General features: G+C 43.3%; 1 protein-coding gene across 1 annotated transcript in view; it reads right to left on the bottom strand.

Annotated features, from left to right (window-relative positions):
- Nucleotides 1-486: 486 nt before the first annotated feature.
- drd2a (dopamine receptor D2a) overlaps nt 487-27,930 on the bottom strand; it is a 36,054-nt gene continuing 8,610 nt past the window's right edge. The window contains exons 2-8 of the mRNA XM_056611410.1: nt 21,053-21,334; nt 13,057-13,166; nt 4,318-4,454; nt 3,661-3,869; nt 2,406-2,492; nt 1,718-2,114; nt 487-1,138 (exon numbers count right to left, since the gene is read on the bottom strand). Coding sequence (XP_056467385.1) covers nt 942-1,138; nt 1,718-2,114; nt 2,406-2,492; nt 3,661-3,869; nt 4,318-4,454; nt 13,057-13,166; nt 21,053-21,331 — 1,416 coding nt within the window. The 5' untranslated portion in view covers nt 21,332-21,334 and the 3' untranslated portion in view covers nt 487-941. The remainder of the gene's footprint in view (nt 1,139-1,717; nt 2,115-2,405; nt 2,493-3,660; nt 3,870-4,317; nt 4,455-13,056; nt 13,167-21,052; nt 21,335-27,930) is intronic.

Raw genomic sequence — 27,930 nt, 5'->3', positions numbered from 1 at the left:
TGTATTAAGAGTCCTTTCGTTTACAGCAAAGTACATCTGTCCAAGTGTCGGTAGGTTGTCTTTAAGCTGGATGAATAGCAACATCTTTGTATGTTACTTAAATGGATTTGTTGGAATTCTTCATAACAATACATTTCATTAGAAGTCAAGTAGAGGAGCAGTTAGCATGCATCACATTTTAATTTCAGGCATATAATCACAGTAAATGTGTTAAAAAAAAAACATGGACATATAATAATAATAATAATAATAATAATAATAATAATAATAATAATAATAATATTAATAATACTTCTACTATATATAGATATTTTTTTTAACATATTTTTTAATATATTAAATTTATTAAACTGTATTTTAGGTCTGTTGGCAAAGCCACATGACACTGTAATTAAATACTCTGTTTATATTCTTAATGTAATACCCGTTCCAAAGAGTGGAACATTTCAGATAAAGCGCTTTGAGTCATTTTTAATACTGCAATGCACACTTGCTTCATTGATATCAAGATGAACTGCAGAAAACTCTCATCACCAAAAACCACAGAATATAACCTTATCATAAATAGCATGTCGGAGTTGTATCAAACACAACTAGTCACGTGTGCGTTGTATCCACAGATGGCTCCCGATATGACAATAACAATGATTTCAAGAGAACAATATTACGCTTTCCACTTCGCCATACAGATGATCCATACAGACATTATTTCATAATGTGTACATTCAATAATTCAGGAGAACATGAGTCCATAGGTAATTGGTGACGAATCAATATGTTCGTTATACACTGCCAATGTGCAAGTCTTTGCCGCTGTGACTGGAACCAGGTTCCCCGCTCTGACCCATGTTTCTCCTCTCACACGGCGAGACATTTGCTAGAGGAGAGGTGTGGCTTGAGCTTTCCTCGGTCACATCCCAGAGTGGTCGTCTCCACTGGTCCTAGCAGTGCAAGATCTTGATGAAGGCCTTCCTGAACTCCACGTTGAAAGTGGTGTATATGATGGGATTCACAGCACTGTTCACGTAGCCCAGCCAAGTGAAGGCATTGTACATCTCAGCGGGTACCTTGCATTTAGTGCAATGAGTGTTCAGGATATGGGTGATGAAGAATGGCAGCCAGCAGATGATGAATACACCTGATGGATTTAGGAGAGGAGGGTATGAGATGAGAAGGGGCGGGGGGGGGTGGGGGGGGATATAGTGTAAGATAGGGAGAGGAAGAAGAAACATCAACGTAAACAGTTTAAATCACTCTAGAAGCACCTTTTTGACATGCATAGATGTGGAAGTGGAGAAGTATCTAGTTGGTAAAAATTAATTGGCATCTGTCTACTGGACAATAACCACAGCCTGTTCTGTTTGTTGCATTCTCTCTGTTGTCTGAAGGATAATCTCCAGACTATTTATCATATTTGATACAAAATACAACAGTCCGGGCTCAGTCAGTGTGAGATCGGATGCTGAGATCAGAATTCTGCAAAATATGAAGATTGTTGAGGTTTGTTTTTAGCCCTAGTTTTTCCCAAATAGCATTCAGTTTTGTGGGATAGTAAAATACAAAATGGCACGTCGACATCATTTACACGTTTGCAATGTGGTTAGATGGGAGATAAGTCATGAGCTTTGACTGTTTTCTGATCAGGAGCGAGTGAACATGCAGTAGTGGACAACAAAAAGGGTAATATATATATATATATATGTATAAATCCACTGACCAAGGACAATGGCTAGCATCTGAGTAGCTTTCTTCTCCTTCTGCTGGGAGATCTTCCGCTTGCTCATGGTTTTCACAGACGTCTGGGTCTTGCCGTTGGGCATGGCCTGCGTCTGGAAGGCTTTAGCGACCAGTGGTGCCGGATCCACCAGCGCCACCTTGGCGGTGTCTCCGTTCTTGAGCGGCTTCAGGCCGTCCTCGGGTGGGGTGGGGGGCGCGGAAGAAGGACTGGCATTGGACTTGGCAGGCATCAGGAGCTGGTGGCTGGTGGCCGGAGCTTCTCCCGGTGCCCCCTGCTGCAGCTGCTTGTGCTGCTGCTTCTGGCTGCTGCTGGCGCTGTTGTGGAGCTCATCCAGTTCCAGGTCTTCGCCCTCGATGGCCACCTCTTTGATGAATATCTAGGAGAGAGGAGGGGATGGAGGACACACCAGGCTTGAGTTATAATAGATGACGGTGTTCAGGACACCGGGCTAATGTTTGTTCAGATGCCTTCTCGGAGAATCAAGTAAAAATCAAAAAACAAGAACAATGCTGAATTAAATTGCAAAAAAAAAATCCTTAAAACACTCAAACACATGATAGAAAAACATAAAGAAGAGCACGTTCTTATCGTCTCTGCACTCCACGTCACCCATTTAAGACACAACTGAAATGACAACACACAAAATGAATAAATAATGGCAACACACCACTTTTTTCCTGTTGACAGAAAAACCCCCGTTGGCTTTGACAATCATGGTGCAAAGCGTCACATCCTCTGGATGAGTGCACTTATCCTGAAACAAGAACATCCCATAACGTGGCGGATCTGACTGGACCGCCCATAGAGTTTCCTACAGCTACAAAGCCCCACCAGACAACATGTGTGGTCAGTGTCAGCCTTATCTTTACTTGGAATTTAATGCAATACCAGACGATCTATCAAAAACCTCTATATTAGTACAGATTCATACATTAGAATGAACAAAAGCCACACACAAGCCTCATATTGACATACAAAGAACGATTGTTATTTGGCAGTGATTTGTGACTTAACTATTGGCAACAGATATATTCATTGTTTCTCTTTGGATGAAAACACACGCACAAACATTATGCACACACACACACCAGGTACAGAAGTTCATGCATCACCCACCTCAGCACATGGATGAACATGAGTAATGTAGTGTTCTGGATCTAAAGCATTACTGGGCTTCCTGTGGCGAGCGAATCGATCTCTCGTACGACAGTAAAATCAATGACTAGAAAAGCAAAATGTCGTTTAAGGCCTGTCATCATTACTGTTTCATTACAAAAGATCCAGAAACACTTCCAATCTGGTAAATCGAACTAATGTAAGATTAAGATGGGTTTCATAATGTAAGGCATAATCTCAGGAAACGCTAAAGGGTTAAAGAAAACACACACACACACACGCACACACACACACTGGTCACACCTAAGGGGGTAATTGGGTCCTGGCCTTAGAAACCCAATGTTGGCCGTTATTTTTAGGAAGAGTGAAAATCAATCTTCGGGATGACAGGGTTACCTAGGTTATATCAAACATTGCTTGTCCATAGGATCTTCAAGCATTATTGGGTCGGAACACTATTTATTGTCTTTCATTGTGAACCTGTCTATGTCACGTCTTGTGTTAATTGTTTGTTTTTTATTTCACTGGAAGAAAAGTGAAGGAAATATTTGGCACAATGTTGTAAAAAAAACACGAAAAGAGACACAATAAACGATACTATAATATACTATAACACTTTAGACCTTTGTACACACAGTTTGCAATGCAATATTTTAAATACAGTTGGACTGCAAAGTATATAATAAGCAGGCGAGTCTAAATCACATGACAGGCAATTTCCAAGAAGAAGTGTATTCATTTGCGGCCGGAGAGAGAGTCCAGAATTTTCCGGAAGGTTCCGGAAGGTTTCCAGAAGGAGTGCTCACCTTCAGCGAGGTGGCCACGTTGTGCTCTGCGTTTTGAGCGGCCCTCTGTTTAGGCTTGGTGTTGACTCGTTTCCTTCGCTTCCTTAGCACCACGTAGATTTGCACATAAACCAGCAGTGTTATGATGAAGGGGACATAGAAGGACACAATGGAAGAGTAAACCACAAAGGCTGGATTGGCGATCACACATTGAGAGGGGTCGCGAGTAGCTGTGGAGAAATGCAAATCATTGAATCAGGGGGGGGGGGGGGGTTTACAAGGCAGGTCAATTATTTTTGCTCCATTAGAAAGAAAGGAAAAAAACAACAACATCCAGAGTGACAGAGTGGACTGTGTGTAACGTGTAGTAGTAATTGCCTGTTGACTCCTGAGGTCCGCCATGAATAAATGACGGCCACAATTTTCATGTTTTATTTGTTTTTGTTCTGCTTCTATCGTATTAATAGACACGGTTGAGTAGCCGATGCCTTGTGTTAGTCGGAGAGCACCCCATGAAGCGATATTAGGCTAACTGAGTCAACAACCAGATTGGTACTACTAGAAATGTGATTGCATTTGACATGGAAAAATTGGTTTTCACCAAGGAAATCAGTTCACCATCGACTACAAGCAAGTATTGTGCGTAGTGAACGAGAGTAGAACTGAGTACTTGCTTACCTGTGTTGTTCAGGCCAAATAACAAGGGACAGGAAATAGCAAAGGACAGCACCCACACCACAGAAATCATGACAGTCACCCTCCTCCGGGAGCTGTAGCGGGTGTTGTACAGCATTGGCATGGCAACCGCCGTATATCTGAGAGGGAGAAAGGACAAAATTAGACCGAAACGAAGCCACCTAATTTGAACAGGCCCTCCAAGGCGTCGGCATGGAGGTGTCTGTACGATTATTATCAGGAGACTATTTTTATGCTTTTGTATTCAAAACAATAGCAACCCTCAGATTAGCGAGGGCCTAGGCACAAGATTGTTATTGATTGTGCCAAAACATTGTGCAAAATCACTTGAACAACAGAGGATGGAATTCCAACCCATGTGACGGCCATACATTGAGGCATGCCGCATGCCAGCCCTTAATGCGTGAAAATACATTATGGCAGCGCTCTCTGTGCCACCTGCTGCTTCTCTGCTTTCTTCTCCTCTTTTCTTTCAACCCTTTTCCAAAGCCATAAGGGAAATCCCCGCTGGGGAATTGCAATGCTTCCCTGTCATCATTTCAATGACTTGTTTCATATCATTGCATTCATTGAGGCCATCTTGTTGTTCTCGGTTGGTGTTTTGATGAAGACGTGGGCAAGGTACCGGCTTTGAATTTATTGGTTGGTGGAGGAGAAGGAACATGTGCTTGACGAGTGCACAGCTGGTGGCCAGCAGGGCGAGCCGCTCAAAGAAGGGGCTTCTCTGGTATCACGACTATGCGGTCTTTAGAAACAGCGTAAGGAAAATAAAATTGTGTTTACCTCTTTTGAAAGCATGATTGATCTGTTTACATTATTTTAGTCGATTGTAGAGTGAGGCAGAGAGGGCGAGGGAGAGATAACGAGAGAGAGAGAGAGAGAGAGAGAGAGAGAGAGAGAGAGAGAGAGAGAGAGAGAGAGAGAGAGAGAGAGAGAGAGAGAGAGAGAGAGAGCGAGAGAGAGAGAGAGAGAGAGAGAGAGAGAGAGAGAGAGGGGAAGAGGGACTCTTGATAACCTGCAGAGTATAGGACCTACAATGTTTTGGTTAGGGTGTCAAACTGACAATTCAAAGGACTGTGTTTAGGGTGTCAATGGCTGTTGTATTTCAAGATTCAAGATTCAATATTCAAGATGCTTTATTTATCCCGAGGGAAATTACTATATTTGCATGTTTTTGAGGCTGAAGTCATACCTAATAGGAAACTGTCACATTTGTTTATTTTCTAGTATTATATATATTAATAATATAAGAGAGTACTGCCTCATTTGGTGTCTTATTTTGACCAATCAAAAACAAACAGAGAGATGACACCAATAGTCCAAATATTCATTGTTTGTTTTTATGCAGAAACTGACGAGATGTTGATGGTTTTTTTTCCACAACGTGCATATTAAGCAGGGGGCTTACTCACTTACATTAGAAAGAAGAGTGAAGATACGATTCTGTGATGGTTGAATCTCAAAAGAGTTTACTTCTCCAAAAAAAACGTTAGTGTATAAGAATAGAATCTCACTTCCCTTTATATCGACATGTTGAAGAAAACACACTGACAGTTTACCTATTTCAAATCTTTGATCTCAAAACGTTTCAGTCAGAGACCAGGGAAATAAACAAGGCTAGTTCAATGGCTAAATTGTATTCTTTGCTTCAAAGACGTAAATCTATTCTAGGATTCTTCATTTCTCCATATTTTAACTGAATGTATGTGAGGAATAAAATAGCTCTAATGTGAAATCGTTACAATTCATAATAGCAATAGGCGTCTCATTAACAAAATTTGCTTTATTAAAAGCAGATTCAAAATAATTGCATTAGATGACAGTATATAGATGTATTTTTCTCACAGACTGAAGCACCAACCGTGTCATAATTTGCATAATGGACACTATATCATGTATAACATTATTTTTTTTAAAAAGTGCTTGATGAGCTTTTTAGAATCGATATGGCTTTTTTCAATATTTTTATGTAAACATAAACGTCATCCCTCATTGAGGGTACTTCACCTTAAAAGTTCCATGCATTGTTTCCAAAAATGTGTGCACAGAGGAATACGGCACAGTCAGGTACAACAACCACCATGATTTACAGTTTACCACACAATGAACCATGACCTGGCCCAGTAGCTTGTGGTCTATGCATATAAAGACTATGTGCTCCACAGCTTGTGTCGCCCATAGTGTGAGACAGTGTGAGACTATGATGCTTTCATTGTAAATCACAAATCCTACAACCGTATCTTAAGGTTGAGATCTTTGATAAAGGACTTTAACGTGGATGAACCGTTGGTATTGCATGGTGGCGTGATCGCACACATAGGTGCGATCACGATTTAATGTGTCTATTGTTGCTCCGTGTCCTGCAGCGAGCCACGACAACAACAGATCAAGCAGACAGTGACTAGTGGCCTAGCCTCGTTTACGAAAGACCTTATCAATTAACCCCAGCACAAGGCCTGACCTTATTAGTTGGGCCGGCTTAAATCCCCAGGAAACGCTCGGTCTTCAACAAAGCACTACACCGCCATTGATTTCTGTGTCATTTGTTTTCTAAGCCTTGAGGTACATGGAGTGTGTGCATGAGGGGCCATTCAACGGCTTGACTTTTGTGTGGTGTCGGATCATATGGCGGGCAGATCAACAATAACACATGACACAAGTGATCCTATTGGTTTTGGGATGGATTTGTTCAGACGTAAAACAGCAGCAACAGCAGCGGTAGCCTACGTAGCTCTACAGGCGACTTCTTGCCTTTCCGAGTTAATTAACATGATCCACCAACTGTGACTGGACTAATAAGTGTATCTCAGGCATTGGAATTGTCATTAAAGGTCCAATCTATTATATTTCCACCATTTTTTATCACCATGCTGCAACACAATACAGTGGGAATCTTTAGGTTGGCCAGGTTATACGAATAAGAGAGTGATGCATGATAAACCAAAAAAAGAGTTACTATCAAAATTTGTATCGTGAGCCTGCGTACTTCAGTGGGGGTTTCATTCCGTCTATACACGGCACCTTCTCAACGAGCACATGAGATCGGTCGCCCAATGACAGACTCTCTCTACAGTCAGCTCGCGCAAGAAGGTGGAACGTAAGGGAGATACCATTTCCAGAACTTGGAAGGCCGTAATAACCATAGACATATACAATGGTAATAACTAGTAGGTTATGTGAAAGACCCAGAAACACAAATATGCGACGAGGCAAAAATAAATAAAAAGATAATAATAACAATAATATATATTATATATATATATATATATTATATATATATATATAATAACAATAATAAATACCGGACGTTTTTGGAATCCCTGCCGGACGCATTTTTTAGGTCTCGAAAAGAGGACATGTCCGGGAAAAAGAGGACGTCTGGTCACCCTAATTGATGGTATTGAAACGAACTAAGGTCAGTACTGTTGTGTGATATGTACAATTATTGTGTCACGGTTTGTTGTGTTATAGGTACAATGATTGTGGGCATCATGATTAAAGAGAGTAGCATCTAGAGACGATTTGCTGTGAACACTAACTGTACGTCCACACCAGGAGCGACCAAAGCGTCAAAGACGCTTTGGTCGCTCACAAAGTTTCGCTGCCAATTTTTCTGTTCGCTTTGGTCGCTCAAGTCGCTCATGACGTACAATTCAATTATGCAGACGCATTTAAAGGAGCCGTATGCGTTTAGTAGGCCCTACAGACCGCCATATCAAATAGTGAACTCTCCCATACACCTTGGCCATATTGCCGAGACGGTTTTGCTTGTTCGATAAAGTGCATCGACAACAAGTGGGACAGTGATTCCCCCCAATATAAAAAAAATCCTAAAATGTAGGCTAATTACAACCGAGAACAAAAATCTCTGCGTGCTGTAGTAGTTAAAATATGTTTCACTGATCTGGATCTGCAAATCATGATCTGCACTCATTCGTCGCATTCAAAACAAATAGACATTGGCGCACATGGCTAATTTGCATACGTGCACAGGACTGGTTGGCTCCGCAAGGCAAATAATGGAACATATCTATCTATCTAGGCCTATCTGTCTATCTATCTATCAACGCGTGTCTAGTTTTAATGTGATGTATTGTGTGTATGTCCAGTCAGACTTGTTCTGTGTGGTCTTGTAGGCTACTGTCCTGCCGAACCACCTAAATGGATTCCCGACGATTTGTGTCGTTTGGTATTAATAAAGACTTGACTTGGCTATCTATCTATCTAGACTATTTAATTAACAATTATTCACCTCAGGCTCCGTGAATAGTGGGGAATAGAGGGATAAAAGACAAGAGATATATCCCTTGTCATTTATCCCTCGTCTTGTCGATTAGTTTGTTTATGTGACGATTTCAAAAACTTTTTTGGTTTTGTTTAAAGCATGCTACATGCGATAGGTTGGTTAGATTGGTGGCATGGAGAGCAAATTAAAATGATTTCCGCTTAAATACGAACGTTCTAGATGTAGCCTATAAATACTCCCGCTTATCATCACTTGATATCCAAACCACTATGGCGTTTCGATCTCTGAAAAAGGGTGGGTTCGTACAACACCGAGTGCCCAGTTACAGCCGCGATTAATACTTCAGCCGACATTTTGTTCAGTGAGTGAATAAAGGTAGGTAGGAACCAAAATGCCTGCCGATGTTCCCTGGGATCCACGCAAGCGAAGAGCGTCTACATTCCGATTGGCTGTCAGTGTTTGGCCGCTGAAGCGAATAATAGTCATTTGCATAAAGTTAAAAAGTTTTCAACTTCTTTTTGACGCTCTGGTCGCTCAACTTTGGCCGCTGGTAGCGTTGGTCGCTTTGGTCGCTTTGGTCGCTCTTGCCCATAGAAAGTGAATGACTTCCGGCGATTTGGTCGCTCAATTCGCTTCTGGTGTGGACGTACAGTAAGGGCACTATTTTAACGGTCTGAAACGCAAGTGGGAAGCGCAAAGCGCAAGTAGCTTTGTGGGCGGTTCTACGGCGCTATCGCTATTTTACAGGCGGATAAATGACACTTGCGTCGCGGCGCAGCAATTTTCCGTCTCGTAAACGGTCGTTGCCATTTGAAACGCGTTGCCCAATCAGCGTTGAGCTTGACCCGACGTCACTGTCAGAGAGTAGTGACGCTTGCACAGAAGCATACGGCCGACATCTTTCTTTATTCTGGGTGGAAATTGTAACATAGTTACGCCATTAAATGCGTTTATGTAAACATTTTTTGCGAGAAATGTGCATTTTACTTTCATAATGTTCGCTCGGTGAATGTGAAGGATGTTTGGTTTGATAGTTATGACGAAGAGGGAACGCTCCGTTCACTTGCATGGACAGTCTCTGGTTGCTAAGCAACCTCAACGTCTTGGCGGACTATATCTCTGCTGATCATGGTGGTTCAACACTACGAATGCTGGAAACACACCAGACACACCATGTGAAGTTATTTAACCCGATTATTGTTATTTATATCTGAGATTATTTAACATTCCACCCTGTGCTGTTTTTAACTGACTCCAAGTAGGGCTGGGATAAACGATTATTTTTTAAACGATTCATCTAGCGATTATTTTTTCGAAGCATCGATTAATCTAACGATTCATTTTTTCAGTCCGATTCGATTTCGATTCGATTCGATTATCGATTATCTCCCCATTAATTGACTAATAGCAATTTATAGGCCTACATGTTGATTGACATAAAATATGAATTCCTTAACATTTCAATACATGTTTATTGCCTTTAAATTCCAAAATAAAAGTTCAAAGTAATGCAATTCTACGGTGCTCGGTCCTCTGCAGCTGCTACCAGGTGGCGCCTCTTCAGGTGCTGGTGAATTGCCGTGGTGCTAGAATGGAAAGTCATCTCCATTTTGCAAAGACGACACATCACGGAATCGTTTCCTTTTACATTAAATAATTCCCATACTTAGAGGAACGAGTGCGTGGCACCTTGCACTTGTGAAAGTCTGGGGAGCCACTCGCGTTGCTACTACGCTCCGGCGCCGCCCATCTTTTTTTAAATTTTTTTTATTTTTTATTTTTTATTTTTATCGACGCGCATTTTTCGCGTCGAATCGATTACGTCGACGCGTCGTCCCAGCCCTAACTCCAAGTGACCTGCTGCAGGTCCTGGCTCCTCTACGTCCGCCATGTTTTAATTCCGTTCACGAAGCATTCGGAATTCAAGATCGGACGCAATCGGACATGGTCGGAAATGGCATCGACCGTTTCAAATGGCAACGACCGTTTACGAGACGGAAAATTGCCGCGGCGCAAGTGTCAAAAGGGTTGGTCTGAAGCAGCCTAGTTACCCGTAGGTGTGGTTTGGGCGTAACGTCCAACAAACCAATGAGAGTGCCAGCTCCCATCCCCTTTAAGAGCCATGAGCGCATTTGAATCGGACGAGTTGATATTTTGACAGCGCGTCAGCAGTCTCCGATGAGACAAATGCACATGAATTTCAAACTTCAAATGGCTCAGTTTATGGCCAAATAATATGGCCTAATTCACACATGGAATAAGGTTTTCTTCCACAACTTCGGAAGTACTGAGTCCTCAAATAAATTTCGGCAAAGAAAACGTATATGATATAACATGTGATATGCGGTAACTGTGGTTCTATTTAATGATATACGCAATACATTATAAACATTGTTTCTTATCAGTATTGTATGCTATCCTAATATGCATGTGTCCCCGCGGTAATAGACATTGCCATTGATTGTATTATGCGTTACGTGTTTAGTTTGTGTGTGTTTAAACAGAGCACACACGCGCGCATTCATTCATTCTTTACACTCACTCGCGGTAAAACAATGTTTTTCACGATCAAATACTCATCAATCCTAAAAGTTATGGGCATGTACGCCTACACGATGTCTCTGTCAAGAAAATATGTGTTTGCTGTATGGTGTTTGCAGATGTATTGATTTAAAAGTACAACTTATTACCGCTGCATCAGCTGTTCTTTCCCAAATAATTTACCAAGAATGTGCGGCTAGGTAGATGGGAGAAGCAAAGTGTATACGCGAGGTGCACAAGCAATCCGTATGCATCGCATGTGCATGTATGCATGCGCCCTTAAAATAGCATCTGAACAACGCGCCACTGACTTTAAACCAGGTATTTCCTGGTCAGTAGCGCAATGGTATTCAGAAACGGCAAAATACCGTTTGCGCCAGAACACGCCTCCTCCTTCCGCCGAACCGCCCCTTGGGGCGCATGATCAATCCCTAATTTACCACGACACTGAAGTTGGCATCCGATTCGCAGCATCCGATTCGGCTTGAAAACCACTTAGAATCTTCAAATCGGTCCTGATTGAAAACCACTACACCTAGACTCTTCAAATTTGGACTACATTATCACAGTGAGGCTATACATTATGTAAAACATAGTTTCAGATTTGTGAAACCTTTACCCTATTTGTGAAAATGAAATACAGGCTTATTTGAATGCTTTTTAGGGGTCCAGACCGCATTGCATTTTCACAAATAGGTTAAAGGTTTCACAAATCTGAAACTATGTTTTACATAATGTATAGCCTCACTGTGATCATTTAGTACCAGATTTGAAGAGTCTAGGTGTAGTGGTTTTTAATCAGGATCAGTTCTAATGCGGTCTGGACCCCTAAAAAGCATTAAAATGTGCCTTTATTGCATTTTCACAAATAGGGTAAAGGTTTCACAAATCTGAAACGATGTTTTACTTAATGTATAGCCTCACTGTGATAATTTAGTCTAGATTTGAAGAGTCTAGGTGTAGTGGTTTTCAATCAGGACCCGTTCTAATGCAGTCTGGACCCCTAAAAAGCATTAAAATGAGCCTGTATTACATTTTCACAAATAGAAAAAAGGTTTCACAAATCTGTAACTATGTTTATTATAATGTATAGCCTCACTGTAATAATTTAGTCCAGATTTGAAGAGTCTTGGTGAAGTGGTTTTCAATCTGGACCGATTTAAAGTGGACCAGCTGCTGAATCGGATGCTGCGAATCGGATGCCAACTTCAGCGTCATTAATAAATTTACCGGCGAGTGGCGGTGGTGGGAAAAGAACGCTCTGCGCCAGTTGTAAACTAGCAACGACACATGCGCCAGTGACTAAGTCACTTGCGCCGGATGCAAGATAGGGCCCTAAACCTTTTACCTTGCCTTGATTTATTTCTGGGGAATGTGTAAACCCTACGTGATCCTTATCTATACAAGTTTGATGACAACCTCCTCCTGGTATAAAAATAGCTGTTATCTATTGGAGCCATGATTAGCTTAACCTTGCTTTAAGAAGCAAGTCCGGCTGAACAATGAAGATCATATTGAATCTGTACCATTAGAGAAACCTTGGGGACAATATGTATGTGGTCAGTATTGCCAGGAAGGCTATCTATTTTCATTGCAATGGCCACAACAACATCAGTTTGGTTTGAAGGTTGACATGTTTGTGAGACAAGTCTTTGGTCTTCGGTGTCAAAATACATGTTGAACACATATTTCATGGTTTATTTTTAACTCATACGTTATAGAGTCTCGATAATACACCTGTTGCCATGTATTGAGTAGACTAGGCCTCTTTGTTATCTGATGCTATAAAACACAAAGAAATATGTATAACGGCCTGACATATATATGATTATGCCTGCAACCAGGATGCTTTTCTAGCCTGCCATGGGTTACCTTGCTGATTCACAGACTAGGAGAGCTGACAAGGCGGTCTGGTGTGACGGTGCCAAACTCACCGATCGATGCTGATGGCGCAGAGGTTGAGGATGCTGGCCGTACACATCATCACGTCCAGGGTGACGAAGATGTCACAATGGATCTTACTGAAGCTCCACTCGCCCACCACCTGGCAGGGAGAACCAGAAGAAACAAACCGGGAGTTTACTAAAGGATGGGTGGGTTGGGAAAAAAAAAGTGTATTGTATACAAAGCTGTTTGCATAAAAAATCGTATTAGTGTGAAATGCTGTACAATTTAGCACATGATACAGTCTACAGTCCAAAGTCTAAAATGACTGCGTGTCTGGAGGAGGTAAACAGATTTAATGAATAAAATGCAGCATTGGGATGTATTGAAATCCATTCCACAGACACCGGATGAAATATTCACAGCTGTTAGGCCGTGCTCCCCGGACACAGACAGAGAACGCACACCAACCAAAACCATGTTGGAGTTGACGCTATTCTACTGTCCAATCACAATCCTCAGACCTAGGCAACAACTAATACATAAAACCATGAAAACCATGAAAGTAATCAATACAGCCAAGCCTTTTCATGGTAGAGATCAAGGGATCTGTATGAAATAAGGGGTATTAATTTGAATGTGCTATGAAACAACACAGTAAGCACCCATTGAAACAAGACATTTTCGTCAGTGGAAGAATGTTGCACTGATGCTAAGCGAGCACAAAGATCTCCGCCTTTATTTCATCATCGTTATTGTTTTCTTTTATAGCACATTGATTCTGTGTGGAAAAAAAGAAGAAAAATACAGTGTTGGCGATCAATCGATTATTTGATCTCCCTGGCGGAGTCATGATATCTAAATTATTCAATGTTTAATCCACTCTTTTTACCTCTAAGATTAAAGGCATCAGACAGACTCCTAGATGGCCTCCTCCTCCTCCTCCTCCTCCTCCTCCTCCTCCTCCTCCTCCTCCTCCTCCTCCTCCTCCTCCTCCTCCTCCTCCTCCTCCATCTTAGGGACATTTGGAGCAAGATCCCATCCTTCTGCTGCTCATTCTCAGGTGGCCTAAGCCGTACCCTCCCCCACCGGGTGCCTTCACCGTTTAAGTACAGCAATGATGCAAACATCACTTCCACTCTGAGGAGTGGCTTAGCTCTGCCCACACGGGATGACCCCCGGAGAGCACCCAACACGCCGTGACTGACACTGAGTGAGAGAGAGAGATAGAGAGTGGGGGGGGGGGGGGGAGTGGAAGAAGGGTTGAGTTCGTGGAATTAAGAGCAGGGGTCTGAGTCTCCTAGTGTTTTCTGAAATTCTGCATTAACTTTACAGGGCTGTTAAAATAACCCCTTTATCTTCTAATGATTAATTTAGACGTCTGGTGCTTCGTCTCCAGATTTAGCAGGGAGTTTGAGGCTCTGTGTGTCATGCTGCTGCTGTACAGTTTTACAGCTGATTACCAGGCGATCTGACAGCTCTAATGAACACCCCCTCTCTCTTTCTCTCTCTTGTGCCCTCACTCCCCCTCTGTCTCTCTGTCTTGTTCTCACACCCCTTTCTCTCCCTCTTTCTCGCTCTAAACCTCCTTGCTCTCTCTCTCTTTCTCTCTCCCTCCATCCCATTCCACCTTCCCTCTCTCACCCCACTTGCTCTCTCTCTCTCTCTCTCTCTCTCTCTCTCTCTCTCTCTCTCTCTCTCTCTCTCTCTCTCTCTCTCTCTCTCTCTCTCTTCTCTCTGCCCTCTTGCAGTTCTTTCGTCTGCGTAATCTGCTTAGTTTAGTTATTCCTCTTGGAGTTCCTCCTCTGCTTTCCACCCCCCCCCCCCCCCCCCCCCCCCCCCCCACACACACACACACACACACACACACACACGTGCTCTGATGTTCTGCCCCAACTCGGCAGACCGCCCTTCCATCTGCAAATTATCTACTCTTACTCCTTCTTCAATGATCTGTACAGTATCATCCCCCCTTCACACTCAGTGTGTGTGTGTGTGTGTGTGTGTGTGTGTGTGTGTGTGTGTGTGTGTGTGTGAGTGTGTGTGTGTCTCTCTCTCTCTCTCTCTCTCTCTCTCTCTCTCTCTCTCTCTCTCTCTCTCTCTCTCTCTCTCTCTCTCTCTCTCTCTCTCTCTCTCTCTCTCTCTCTCTCTCACACACGCACACACACTCTATTACTTGATAGCTCTTTCTCTCTTTATACAACTCACTTGATAGCTCTCACAGCTTCTTTGGGTCCGGTTCGCAACTATTAAATCTCACTCCCATTTGATCCTCAGCTGTTTTAGTATTCTACCTGCGTGGAGTGGGTATGAAATTAATTGAGCAGATTATGGCTGTTTAGTCCGCTAAGAGATGCTTTGATCCGACACATATTACAGGGAGTACAGAGAAAGGTCATCCGGAAGACAGGAAGCCATGAGGCAACACAGCTCAGAGATGCATACAGCGGAGAGAGAAGCCTTGGGGATTCAACCCAGAACCCTTTGGCTTGGAGAAAAACATAGAAACATCAAACAACTTACAGCAAATAACTAACATCTGTACATTGAGTAACACATAACAGAGAACCAACAAGGTATTATTATACTGGATTATACTTTATCATGTTGTGGTTTTTTATCTTCACTTCCGAATTTCCTAAATGCATCTTTTCCGAGACAAACCGGGTTTTTCCTAAAAAGCATTAACATGATGTCCACCACATGGTGCGACTGAGCTCTTAGAAGTGTCGGGATTATCAGCCAGATGGCCCACGGCCACTTTTCTTTTCAGCATCACCATCACCATTACGTTCTCTATCACCTGCCTCCCCATCTACTGCAACAACAACATCAACCGTTTCAACTGCAGCCCCCCTACCACTCAGCTGCATCCAGGACACTTTGGCATCGTAGCTGCTAAATGCTAATGGTGCTAACCCTGGGTTGGCGCCGCTGTGGCGTTGGGGCCTGGTGTTTCTCATGGACATAATTCCCCCTCACACCTGATTATTCTGCCAAGCTCAAGACCACGATGATTAAGTCATTGATATCAATTGGAGGAGATGGGATATTACTTAACGTTGAAAATGAATCATTTTAATTACACTTAACATGTCTCTCTCATCCATCGTCATCATCCACTCTTCACGGTTTGTCGGTCTCCCTGCCATTATGTCATTCTGTCCTGTCTTTCATGCAGCATTTTGCCATTGTGTGTTATCCGACCTATTAGTGTGTGTGTACGCCTGGCTAATCCTCCGCTGCTGCATGCTGCCATTTAAACATTGACTCTATTTCAGTAATTGTGTGCTATTGTGTCATGTATATTTCTGCTCATTCAGTTGCTAATCATGGTCATGCAGTCATGCCTCTGATCTGCCTTCCAGCTACACTTCTGTGCAGAATTGGCCATAAGCTGAATCCTCTCATTGTTCACGTTAATTAAACATCCATGGAGATCCATCATGAAGCTTTATTGTGCAGACCACTTTTTATATGAATAATGCACTGTGATGATGGATATAAACACCGCACTTCTATAATAATAAACACAGGGACTACTCGGAGGGCAAATCCATCAAAAAGCCTCAGACTATCGATTAATTTGTATGTAACCACTACACTGTGCTGGAGTAAGGTAAAACACAGTTCAGCTTACCTTACCGTTCTGGGTTTAGCGGATGCTTCTATCCAAAGCCACTTACAGTGATTTACATCACGCTTAAGGATCTCTGCAAATAGGCTGCTGACATTTGGGTTCAAACCCATGACCTTTTGGCTGGGAGTGTGGAGCACCTGGTCTGACATGGCCAGACCAATTTGCAAATGCGCATGAGTCTGGAAGCTCTCAGTTCATTTCAGATTTCTCAGGGGTGTTATCAGCAGGCGCGGTGAGACGGCAACTCATCTTCCTTATCAGCGAAGGCACACAGCGCTCTGAGGGAACACACCACCCAGTTTGTTTAATACTGTCGCCATGGTGGATCCAACAGACCGCTCCGCATCACGGCAGACGCTTGGGTTGTTTTAAAAAACAGCGCTCCTCATCGCATCAAACCCGCCCCGTATTAGATTTAGCGACTGGGAACCGACCCAGGCCAGGTCTGCTGGAAATATATCTTAACAGGAGGGAGGACCAGAGCATCTGCCAGGGCAATTACACATGAGCTCTCAGATTCATGGTCGTGGTCAAAGGGACTACTATTTATATCCTTCCCCTCGATCAGACCATTAAATCTCTTCTCCACCTTCTCTCCCAGTCAGAGTCAGAACCGTCCAAAGCCTCTTAGATCCTATCCCCCGTTAATAGTCCAGAGCAGCAGTCTCAGCGCTACCCCTCTCCTCTCCTGCTCTGGCCAGTGTTGAGGTCTCTGCCAGAGGGATGCCTCTCCCCTGCAACCCCTCGATCACCGGCTGGGACGGGGACCCATTGGGGACGGGGGACCTGTCCTTCAGCACACAGCCATCCATCATTCATATTGCACAGAGATGGAGACCTAGTGCCCAGAGTAACTATGGTTACTCTTAAGGCAGGTTGTGATCTTTACGGATCTACATACGTGCATTACAAGTTGAAATGTATCGTTGTTTTTATCCATCTATCAATGCCTCTGAGACAGTTGTTTTCCAACACAAAGCCATTTTGAAAACATAAAAAAGTAAAAGTAGATACATTGAAAAATCTAGAGTAGAAAAATGAATCAATATTTTGTCATTTAAAGTTATTATATGCAACATTCCCATGTTCAAATATCTAAAAATAATGTTATTATGTTGAGTTGTGTACTAACATTATCCCAATTGTTTCTAGCACGTTGATGAACATGATTCCTGCGTCAGATGAGTTATATTTTCTCTGACTATGGGGGCAACAACTCCCATGTATCCACGCTACTCTACTCTACGACACTGATATTGTTATCGATCTGATGGATGGACCCCTAGTGGCTGGATATACATACTATACATTTGAACACTAAAATTAAATACAAAGAAAGTCATGAAATGGTTCTCCGCATCTATCATCTATCTGTTCTTCCAGCCCTCACGATGGGATATAATGGTAAACTGGTTACACTCTCCACATCAATGGTGAACATAATGTGTTCAATTGGTCGCACAGAACAAAATAGATAATCAATGCTAATTTAGCATTTCAAACTACAGGACACAGCTGATGCACAGACTGTTGAGTCCATGCTAATCGATTATTTAGATGACAGGAAAAGACGGCGCTGCAGTTTTTGCTTGGGGTGCGTCTACTCAGAGAGGAGGAGGGAGGGGAGAGCGAGGAAGGAGAGAGGGGAGATAGAGGGGGAGAGAGGAGGGAGAGAGGAGGGGAGAGAACGGGGAAGGAAGAGAGGGGGGAGAGGAGGGAGAGAGGAGGGAGAGGGAGGGAGAGAAGAGGGAGAGAGGGCGGAGAAAAGATAGTCAGAGGGGAGAGAGGAGGGAGAGAGGAGGGAGAGAGGAGGGAGAGAGGGTGAGAGAGGGGGAGAGACAGGAAAAAAACAAATGCGGCCAAGATATGTATATATATAATGTTCCTTCCTTTGCTACAATGGAATCAGGGTTCTCTAACAGAGAAGAAGCCACGTAAAGGAGTGTGATTGGGTTTGCGTCTGTTTGTCACAAGTTTTCGCAAGCAGCTTGTGGTTAGGAACCTGATCCATCTTACATGACCTCCACATCTACGACCTCCACCAGATTGTTGGGTTTGTAGTAGTTCTGCTGTTTTAGCTCTAGCACATTGAGCCATTTGTAAAGAGATTATGTTATCCAATTGGATTCTAAATTAAATGCAGTCAAAAACGGTTATCTCTCAATCATCGTGTGGCTTTGGTAATCCAAAAAAGGGATTGGTTATTCGAGATATCCAGAGAACAACAGTAAGATTTCCTCCATACCTTGAATGCAATATGTTTGTGCTAATCCATACACACACACACACACACAATCAGAAACTGTGTGTGATTACACAAAAGGCATTGCCAGCACATGCAGGAGTCAACGCACACAATCACTATATGCAGATAGATCTGAAAGGCTACAGAATGAGGACGCATGGGAGGGAGAGAGAGCGAGAGTGGGAGGGAGAGAGAGAGAGAGAGAGAGAGAGAAAGAGAGAGAGAGAGAGAGAGAGAGAGAGAGAGAGAGAGAGAGAGAGAGAGAGAGAGAGAGAGAGAGAGAGAGAGAGAGCGAGAGAGAGAGAGAGAGAGAGAGAACCATGAAAGCCTATGGATTTCTAAACTGTAATTTGATCGGAGTGGTAATTATTGAGGCTCACCGAAAGGCACAGGAGGATTAGAGTCCCTGGTGTCTTAGATTGCCCTGCTTGACATGTCAGAAAGCATTGCCCAAAGACCCCCGTCAGAAATAGCTGTAGGCCACACCGGGCCTGTGATTGCAGGCTACTGAACCCATTGTGTTGCATTGTGCAGTGTTTGACAGCGGGTGTGACCATAGTGTGGCTATCAATTCCTTCTGACCCTCTGACCGGCTGAGCAGCACTGGCCTTGAGGGATTCTATACCCTCAGCCACTCAGCGTACGTAGTATTTTATTTTTTTAGTTTGTGTGATATAATTGTAATTAATACTGCTAGTGGCGCATTGTATTTATAAGGCATCAGTTTGGCTTAGTGTTAGTTTAATGATGTTTTCAATGCTAATTATTTTGTTAATAGCCGTGCCCAACACATCATTTAACATCGCAACATGGTACATAACCCTTGTGATTATTCATAATCACCCTTGTGATTATTCACCATTATTTTGTTGTTGTTGTTATTGTTTTTTCCTTGTCAGATTGACAAATGTGTGATGGATTCCAATTTTTGGTTAACCAACTGACGTTGAGCTGAATGCTCTGAGTGTTGCAGAGGAGAGAAATTAAAGTTTGATCACAACATCATTACGAATGCAGGAACATGGCCTCCAAGTGTGTTTACTAAGGCCCAGTTCTTCCTCTGTACTACTGCCACAGGAGAGAAACAAAGGAGCAGTGAGGAGACACACAGAATGACTGTAACACAAAGGAGGGAGGTGCTTCAGAGACTGTGTGTTTGTTTGATCTTGTGTGTGTGTGGGTGTGTTTCTCTCTTCGACTTGGTCATTCGTGGTACCTAATAATGGCCTAGGAATGGGCCATGTTCAATTATGTCCATGTGTTCCCTAATCTTTAGATGTTATGCTTCTGTGAGCCTTTGTATTTGATTGTATGGGATTTGGAGAACATATGTCTTTCAATTTATATACGTGTGTGTGCATATGCCTGTTTGTGTGTCTGTGTGTGTGGGTACTAATGAATGTGTGTGTGTATGTGTGTGTGTGTGTGTGTGTGTTTCATTGTGGAATAATGTGTGTTTGCGTGTTGTGTGTGTGTGTTTGTGTGATAGATTGTGAGAGAGAGAGCCTATGTCTGTGTGTGTGTGTGTGTGTGTGTGTGTGTGTGTGTGTGTGTGTGTGTGTGTGTGTGTGTGTGTGTGTGTGTGTGTGTGTGTGTGTGTGTGTGTGTGTGTGTGTGTGTAATAATGATTGCTTGTGTGTGTATGTGTATATGTGCAACAACCCCTTTTACCTATACATGTGTGTGTGTGTATGTCTGTGTAATAATGTTTGTGTGTGTCTGTGTGTGTTTGAGTAATAATGTTTGTGTGTGTGTGTGTGAGTGTTTGTGCAATAATGTTTGTGTGTGTGAGTGTTTGTGTAATAATGTTTGTGTGTGTCTGTGTGTGTTTGAGTAATAATGTTTGTGTGTGTGTGTGTGTGTGTGTGTGTGTGTGTGTGTGGTGTGTGTGTGTGTGTGTGTGTGTGTGTGTGTGTGTGTGTGTGTGTGTGTGTGTGTGTGTGTCTGTGTAATAATGTTTGTGTGTGTGTGTGTGTGTGTGTGTGTGTGTGTGTGTGTATGTGTGTGTTTGTGTAATAATGTTTGTGTGTGTGTGTGTGTGTGTGTGTGTGTGTGTGTGTGTGTGTGTGTGTGTGTGTGTGTGTGTGTGTGTGTGTGTTTGTGTAATAATGTTTGTGTGTGTGTGTGCCCCAACAGCCGTCGCCCCGGCGCCCGGCCTCACCTCCAGGTAGACGACCCAGGGCATGACCAGCGTGGCCACCAGCAGGTCGGCCACGGCCAGGCTGACGATCAGGTAGTTGGTGGTGGTCTGCAGGGCCTTCTCCCGCGACACGGCGATGCACACCAGCACGTTGCCGAACACGATGAGGAAGATCAGCAGCATAAGCAGCATGGCGTAGTAGTTGTACGGTTGCTTCTGGCCGTGCTCCGTCTCGTTGAAGCCCCATGTCTGGTTGTCCAGATCGCTGTCGTTGAAGGCATACTGGGTAAGGACATCCATTAGCTGTGAGTGACAGAGGCCAGAGACGGGCCCTGGCGGCAGAGACAAAGGGAGGGGACAAACAAAACGCTCATTAAAGTCTGGCGGTTTATTTATGTGTGTTTATGGTAATGCAAACTGTCAAATCATCTGCTGGGGAGGATTGTATAGTGAAGGACGAATGCATCGGTTGAGTGGATCTCAGATATGTTTGTGTGTGAATATGCCTGCATGTGTTTGAGTGTGTGTGTTTGTTGTATGTGTTTGAGCTCATGTTAAGTGTGTGTATGCGTGCGTGTGTGTGTGTGTGTGATTATAGGTGCGTGTTGATGTGCCAAACGTTTGTTTGTGTGTGTGTTTGTGTGTGCTTATGTGTGTGTGTCTGTTCGTGTGTGTGTGTGTGTGTGTGTGTGTGTGCTTATTTTATGTGTTTGTGTCTGTTTGTGTGTGTCTTTATGTGTGTTTGTCTGTTTGTGTGTGTGTGTGTGTGTGTGTGTGTGTGTGTGTGTGTGTGTGTGTGTGTGTGTGTGTGTGTGTGTGTGTGTGTGTGTGTGTGTGTGTGTGTGTGTGTGTGTATCTGTGAGAGAAGCGAGCAGAAGGACCAGAACAGCGCCGGCCCAGGCGGTACACAAACAGAACATCAAGACGTTGTTTGGGACTCAGAAGTAAACCGAACAGATAAGAGAGGTGGCCAGAGGACACGAGAGTAATAGCAAAATAGATGAAGGGTGGCGGAGAGAAAGAAGGAGAAACTGGAGGAAGTGTGTGAGACAATCTTCCTGTTTGGATGAAGGCGGCGCCCTCGGGCCCTGCTACCCCGCATACTCCCTGTCTCCTCTCCTTTATTCCTCCTTTCTGCTTCCGTATTCGAGGGGAAACTCAATTTTATTTTATCTTCCTTCCACACTGCTTCTATGAATGCGCTCGCCGGAGAAATGCCGTCACACACCACAGCGGCCTACAACTACATCCACCACAAACACAACACGACCCCTGTACGAGTACGTGCTCTACCTCTTCCCTTGTTTGTTTCTCCACCGTCCAGCGGTTGGGAGCTATTGCCCTTCACTTTTTGAACACTGCGATTGAACCTCAGGCCCCGTCCTGTGCCCACAAACTGATCGTTGCTGCCGTTTGTACGTCTCATCCTGTGTCCTCCATCACCTGAACTTGAACATTGCCTAAGCCGCCTCCGATGACTATGCAACCGTTGTTGGGATGTGTCATCGCCGTGCCTGATTGACTGAAGACGTAGCCATATGGCTGGTAAACCATTATGTGTCGGTCAGGGCTTTCAGTTATTCTAAGCCTAAACTTGGGAAATCATTAAGCTCTAAGCTATCATTATTTTACCGGCAGTGATCACTCATATTTGATATACTTCTTAACATGAGGACATTGCACAAGCGAAAGTACATACTCCCACTCCATCATGGCACCTGTGTCGAACCACTTTATCTATAAAATGATCCTGCACAGCTGGAGGAGCTGGGGGGGGGGGGGGTGTAAAAGCGCAGCAGCAGCAGCAGTCGCTCAAACACCCCAAAAATAGCAGGCGGGTAAAGTCATTTAAATACATGGGGTCCGTTTCTCGCAGGGTTTCAAGCGTTGACACTGACAGCAGCATGAAGTAGCTGACTGATTGCTGAACCTGGATGTAGGATGTGGGCTATTACTGACTGTCAGGGATACTAGGCCACTGTAGCAGACAGGAGGAAGTGCTGCTTCTATCTCCCAGATATGGTGGCGTTAGTAAGTTAGTGTGAGGGCGTTTGAGTGCTGAGCTGCAGCTACTGACGTCTCCTGCTCTCCCTACCAGCGTCAATTAAATATGAGGAGGCTACGTTGCGATTTTTGAAAATGATTTCAGGAAAAATAGAACATTGATCGACCGATAAATCAGGATTTCATACTATATTGCCACATAACATAGGTATAAGTATATTTAAATCTATGTAAATCATGTATTTATGAAATAGAATATGTAATGAAGAATGATGATCGCGTTCAGTTTAAATAGCCTGCGGCCTCAATATACATTTGATTACACTCTCATAATTGAATTGCCTTCCTTTTGTATAATGCTTTGGTATCTATGCTAAAGAATATAATTCAACTATTGCTATTCAGTATTAAAAAAAACATCTTCTCAACCGAGGAAAGCTTTCCATGCACATTTCTATTTGTCTTTCAACATCGTTACTCAATCAATGGCATATAAATATTCCTCGGGCGCCTCAAGTTCTTTGAAATTCTGCACACACTCTGGGCCCCCCTTGTTCTTCATATGAGAAGAGAACCCCCCCCCCCCTTCAGCCCTGATTGATGCCAGCATTTACTGTGTTTTTGGGAGGGGCTTCAAACGGGCTCAGGACAGAACAATATGCGGGAAAACTGAACGTGAACCTTCAAGGTCAGGATGGACTCATGGGGCAAACAACTCCATTTGGCCCCAAGCGAAGTAACATTTCACAGGAAATATTATACCGTAGGATATCCACATCCAGATGTAACCATTATAAACAACCGTGGTAAATGTATGTGGACTTCATAGGGAAAGCTATCAATGGGAAATACAACTGGTCCCTCGTAATAGTCATGTTTATTTGATATCCGCGCATCTGAGGAAGATGCAACAGAGTTTTTCATCATCCCAGAACCCATTGCTCCACAATCGAAGCCTCTCTCTATGACCCTGGCAAAGCACTTTCAACATCTACAATGCAATGAAGGTTGCATCAAATGCAATGAAGATCGCATGTAGGCCTACCTGCTTTTGTTCACTGTTAGTCTGCTTGTCCCATTAGATACACTAAATATGTTAAATGAGCACCATCTTCCTTGATTGAATTGGAATGAAATTCAAAGATCGCTGCTCATCAGTCCCGATTAGCATGTGATTGACGTGAACACCTTACATGTAAATTAGTCTGCTCCCTTCTCTTGAACTTCCTTCTCTTCTCGAGGAATGATCTCCGTTGTATGCTGCATTTGGTTTCCAGTTCACCTTTTGGATACGCATGCCTTGGTTTTGCAGTCGTAAAACTATCTCTCCTCAGGGGGTCAAAGGTGAATTCCGTATTTGTTTGTGGTTTTCCATAGATTGTTATTGCTTTATGAATAAAACATGCTAATAATGACAATGAGTGTAATTTGCAAGATACATTATTGAACAAACGAGATGAGTTGACTAATTAAAATTGATTACAAGCAGGCAGACAAACTACAAAATGGAATAATTTATAGTTAATCAGTCATATGACAAATTATATGCAGTGTGAAGATGCTAGAACCAAAACAGAGATTAAAAACGTGTCTTTCAGAGACCTGCAAAGTATTAATTACATTAAGCATGTTTTTTGTGTTTGTGAATCAATAGAAAATGACAGAGAAAATCGGTTACTAAATGCAATTGACTGAGAGAATAACAGCATCTTATTATTTTTCCAGACGGCGAGGAAAATACAGAGGTGTGGCCATGGTTTGGATCAATTGCACTTCAAACGAAACACTTTCTGACTTTTAATGATTTTTCCCGTTTGTCATTCGCTTTTCGAATGAATCTTCTCGATAAGCCAGAAAAACAACATTATTATGCGTAACTCTTGTTGCTCTTGGTGGACACCCAATTCAATCCGTTTTCTATATCACATTGGTCAACATTATGGTTCAGTTTTTCTTGTTCCTGTCTTCTGAAATTGATTGTAAATATGGATACCGGGCAATCAATAGTTACTGCTTTGAATATAGATTCAGAGGCTTTCTGGTTATTAAATGATTTTAGCACATAATTTAGCTGAGGGGTTTTCTTGGATGACATGCAGGCACTCATTATATATATGCATTATATTCCACTCCCCAGTTGTCAGGAGAAATTAGGTACATTCTTACATAAACCTATACAGACACAAACGCACACACAAACAAACACACACGGACACACACGGACACACACACACACACACACACACACACACACACACACACACACACACACACACACACACACACACACACACACACACACACACACACACACACACACACACACACACACACACACACACACAGTAAGTCAGGAGGTACAGCAGGTCGTCTTACAACTGAAGCACTGGTGCTTTGACCTTCAGTTGCCCTGAGCTAAAACGCTATATAAATGCTGTCCATTTATCATCTACACACAGTCCCCTTTACTTATTATCTCCAGATCAGCAGCGTGGCAGCAGCCATTGCATAACTTCTGGCCCAGATCAGGGCCGTTCATTGGTTCAAATGGCTCTCAAGACAACCCGCTGACCTTTCATCTCTCCGTGGTTGATCTTTAATGGATGGAAGCTTGAAAACCACCTGACCTCCGTCCGGTCTCCCATCTCTCCCCCTCCTCCTTAAACATTAAACAACTGTCCGTTGTCAGGTGACCCGAGCGCTGATCTCTAAGAAAAATAAATAAAAGACATTGCGTTCCTCTGCAGGTTTTTCTCTTTCCGTAAACGACGTGGAGGGCTGGGTGTTACGGCCTTGAGCTGGCTGCGGGGAGGGCTCTGCCTTCAGCGGAGCAGGGAGGAGGAGGAGCGGCCAGCACAGAGACTTTTCATTCGTGGAGTGGCAAATTGCAAGACCGGCAAGTTTTTTCTGCATGTTTTTTTTCATTTTCGATTGTGCAAAGGTAATAACATGTGGTATTGAGGTTGGTTGTCTGAATGCCGGGGTCCTTTCGAAGATAGTTGCCCATGTTCAGGAGAGCATGGGATTATTCTGGCTTGTATATGCGTTGCAAAATAGTGTTGGCTCATCCTCCATTCTACGCAGTCTCAAAGCGTGGTTGACTTGTGTGATGTGGATTTTTTTCATCAAACTGAGGAAAAACTAATTACTTGGCTATTGGGCCGAGAGCCCAATCAACCATTTCAGAACCACAAGCATGCACTGTCTACCTGACAATTACGAATCCATGCAAAAACGAAAGTTCTGTGCTGCAGCATGTCTTATTAAAGGAACAGGATTTTGATTACACGTGGATTACTCCCAGAATGCTTGGCTCCAACCTCCTTGCTTGTGTGAGTGGTTCTCCCATTATAACCTGGGTGGTTTTGTTATGAAACAGAGCAGCTGATAACAGCTCCTCCTTTTTCGTGGTACTTTGTGATTGTAAATATGATTGTATTCTTTTCAATTTGCCACCGCCATTTCTCCGAAATGCATACACGCACAAACACCTGCAAACACACACACAAACCCATCAGGCTCCCATGGTGACGCTTCGCGGGTCGTCTAAACACAAGGCTGATTACTTTTGTTTGGATTCCATCGAACGAGGCAACGGCGAGTGATTTAGCACATTGTGTCAGGGTTGTAGCCTCCACCTTTAGAAGATTGTGTGGCCTGTTTAGTGTTCCTCAACACCGGAGCCTCCGCCTCTGCCTGTCTATCAAAAGTGGGGAAACAGGCGAACGTCTTGCAGATACAGCTCTCCTCAATAACAGTTCAATTAGACACGATTATAATTACGTTCTAATTTGTTTTCCATCTGCCACAGGCCTCTTAGATGACGGGTCGAAAACACTGTAGTGAGCCACGTCAATGCCTATCTGGTGAAAGAGACCGCTGCATGCAATTAAACAACCAAAGGGGTTAGCTTCGGGGCTTGCAGGTTGCCTCAATTTCAGACCCTTAACATAAACGGCCTGACCTCGCGTGGCAATTACCACTCCTTTATCATGGCGGCGCAATTACGCCCGTCTATGTTTGATTTTGCTCGTTACGTTTCCACGTATAGTTTATTATGACATATCTATTGTAACCGCTTTGTCTCCCTCTCATTAGGTATACATCTATTATCTGATAAGGTGGTGAACCGGGAATTCAGGGATTGGTTAATGGTTTTATAATGGCTTCTAATGGCGAAAAGTGTGCACGGCTTCTCTGTCTTCATTTAAGCAGTGTTTGCTGTGATGGTATGGGAACAGGAATGATCCGGTTTTGTCAATGGCTGTTGAAGGACAACAATGATGAATAACATTATGTTAGCGAAGCAGAAGACAACCCTCTGCAAGAAAACTAGAACAACATGTTAAATATTAAAGTATACTCATTACCTCCAACTCAGGGATTTTCGTTTCAAGCACATCGGAGAGAAATGTCGAGAGTTTCACATTTAACAAACAAATCACTGAAAAGCCTGTATTCTGTGTTGATGATGTAGGCTCTATCTTTATTTTTTACATTCCCTACAAAGGGATGGTTCCTATTGGCTGACAAGAAAAGGTGAAACCCAATGAGCCCTTCAAGAAATATACGAGTGGTGTTCCGGGCAGAAAGATATAGAATGGCATTTCGCCCGGGACTTCCTCAAAAGCCTTTAAAATTCTTCCCAAGTATCTGTTATAGGTAATGTGCGATGGCTATGCATGAAAGAAATTCAGGTTGAAGCAATTGAATCGGTTAGACGTCAGTAAGATGGTAGGCGGGAGGGGAAGGGAGGGGGAGGGATGCCCACGTGACCGTTGGCAGCAGGAGAAGAGGAAGTAAAGTAACGAGCCACAAGCGGCCTCATTAAAGCTCTGGGAAGCCCTGACCTAACAACCATGCACGTCTCCTGTGAGGTCACTGTAAACACGCAG

This window comes from Gadus chalcogrammus, chromosome 16 (genome assembly GCF_026213295.1).
Source record: "Gadus chalcogrammus isolate NIFS_2021 chromosome 16, NIFS_Gcha_1.0, whole genome shotgun sequence".
NCBI lineage: Eukaryota > Metazoa > Chordata > Actinopteri > Gadiformes > Gadidae > Gadus > Gadus chalcogrammus.
Note: the sequence above shows the minus strand (reverse complement) of the source record. Positions and strands in the feature narration are given on the sequence as shown.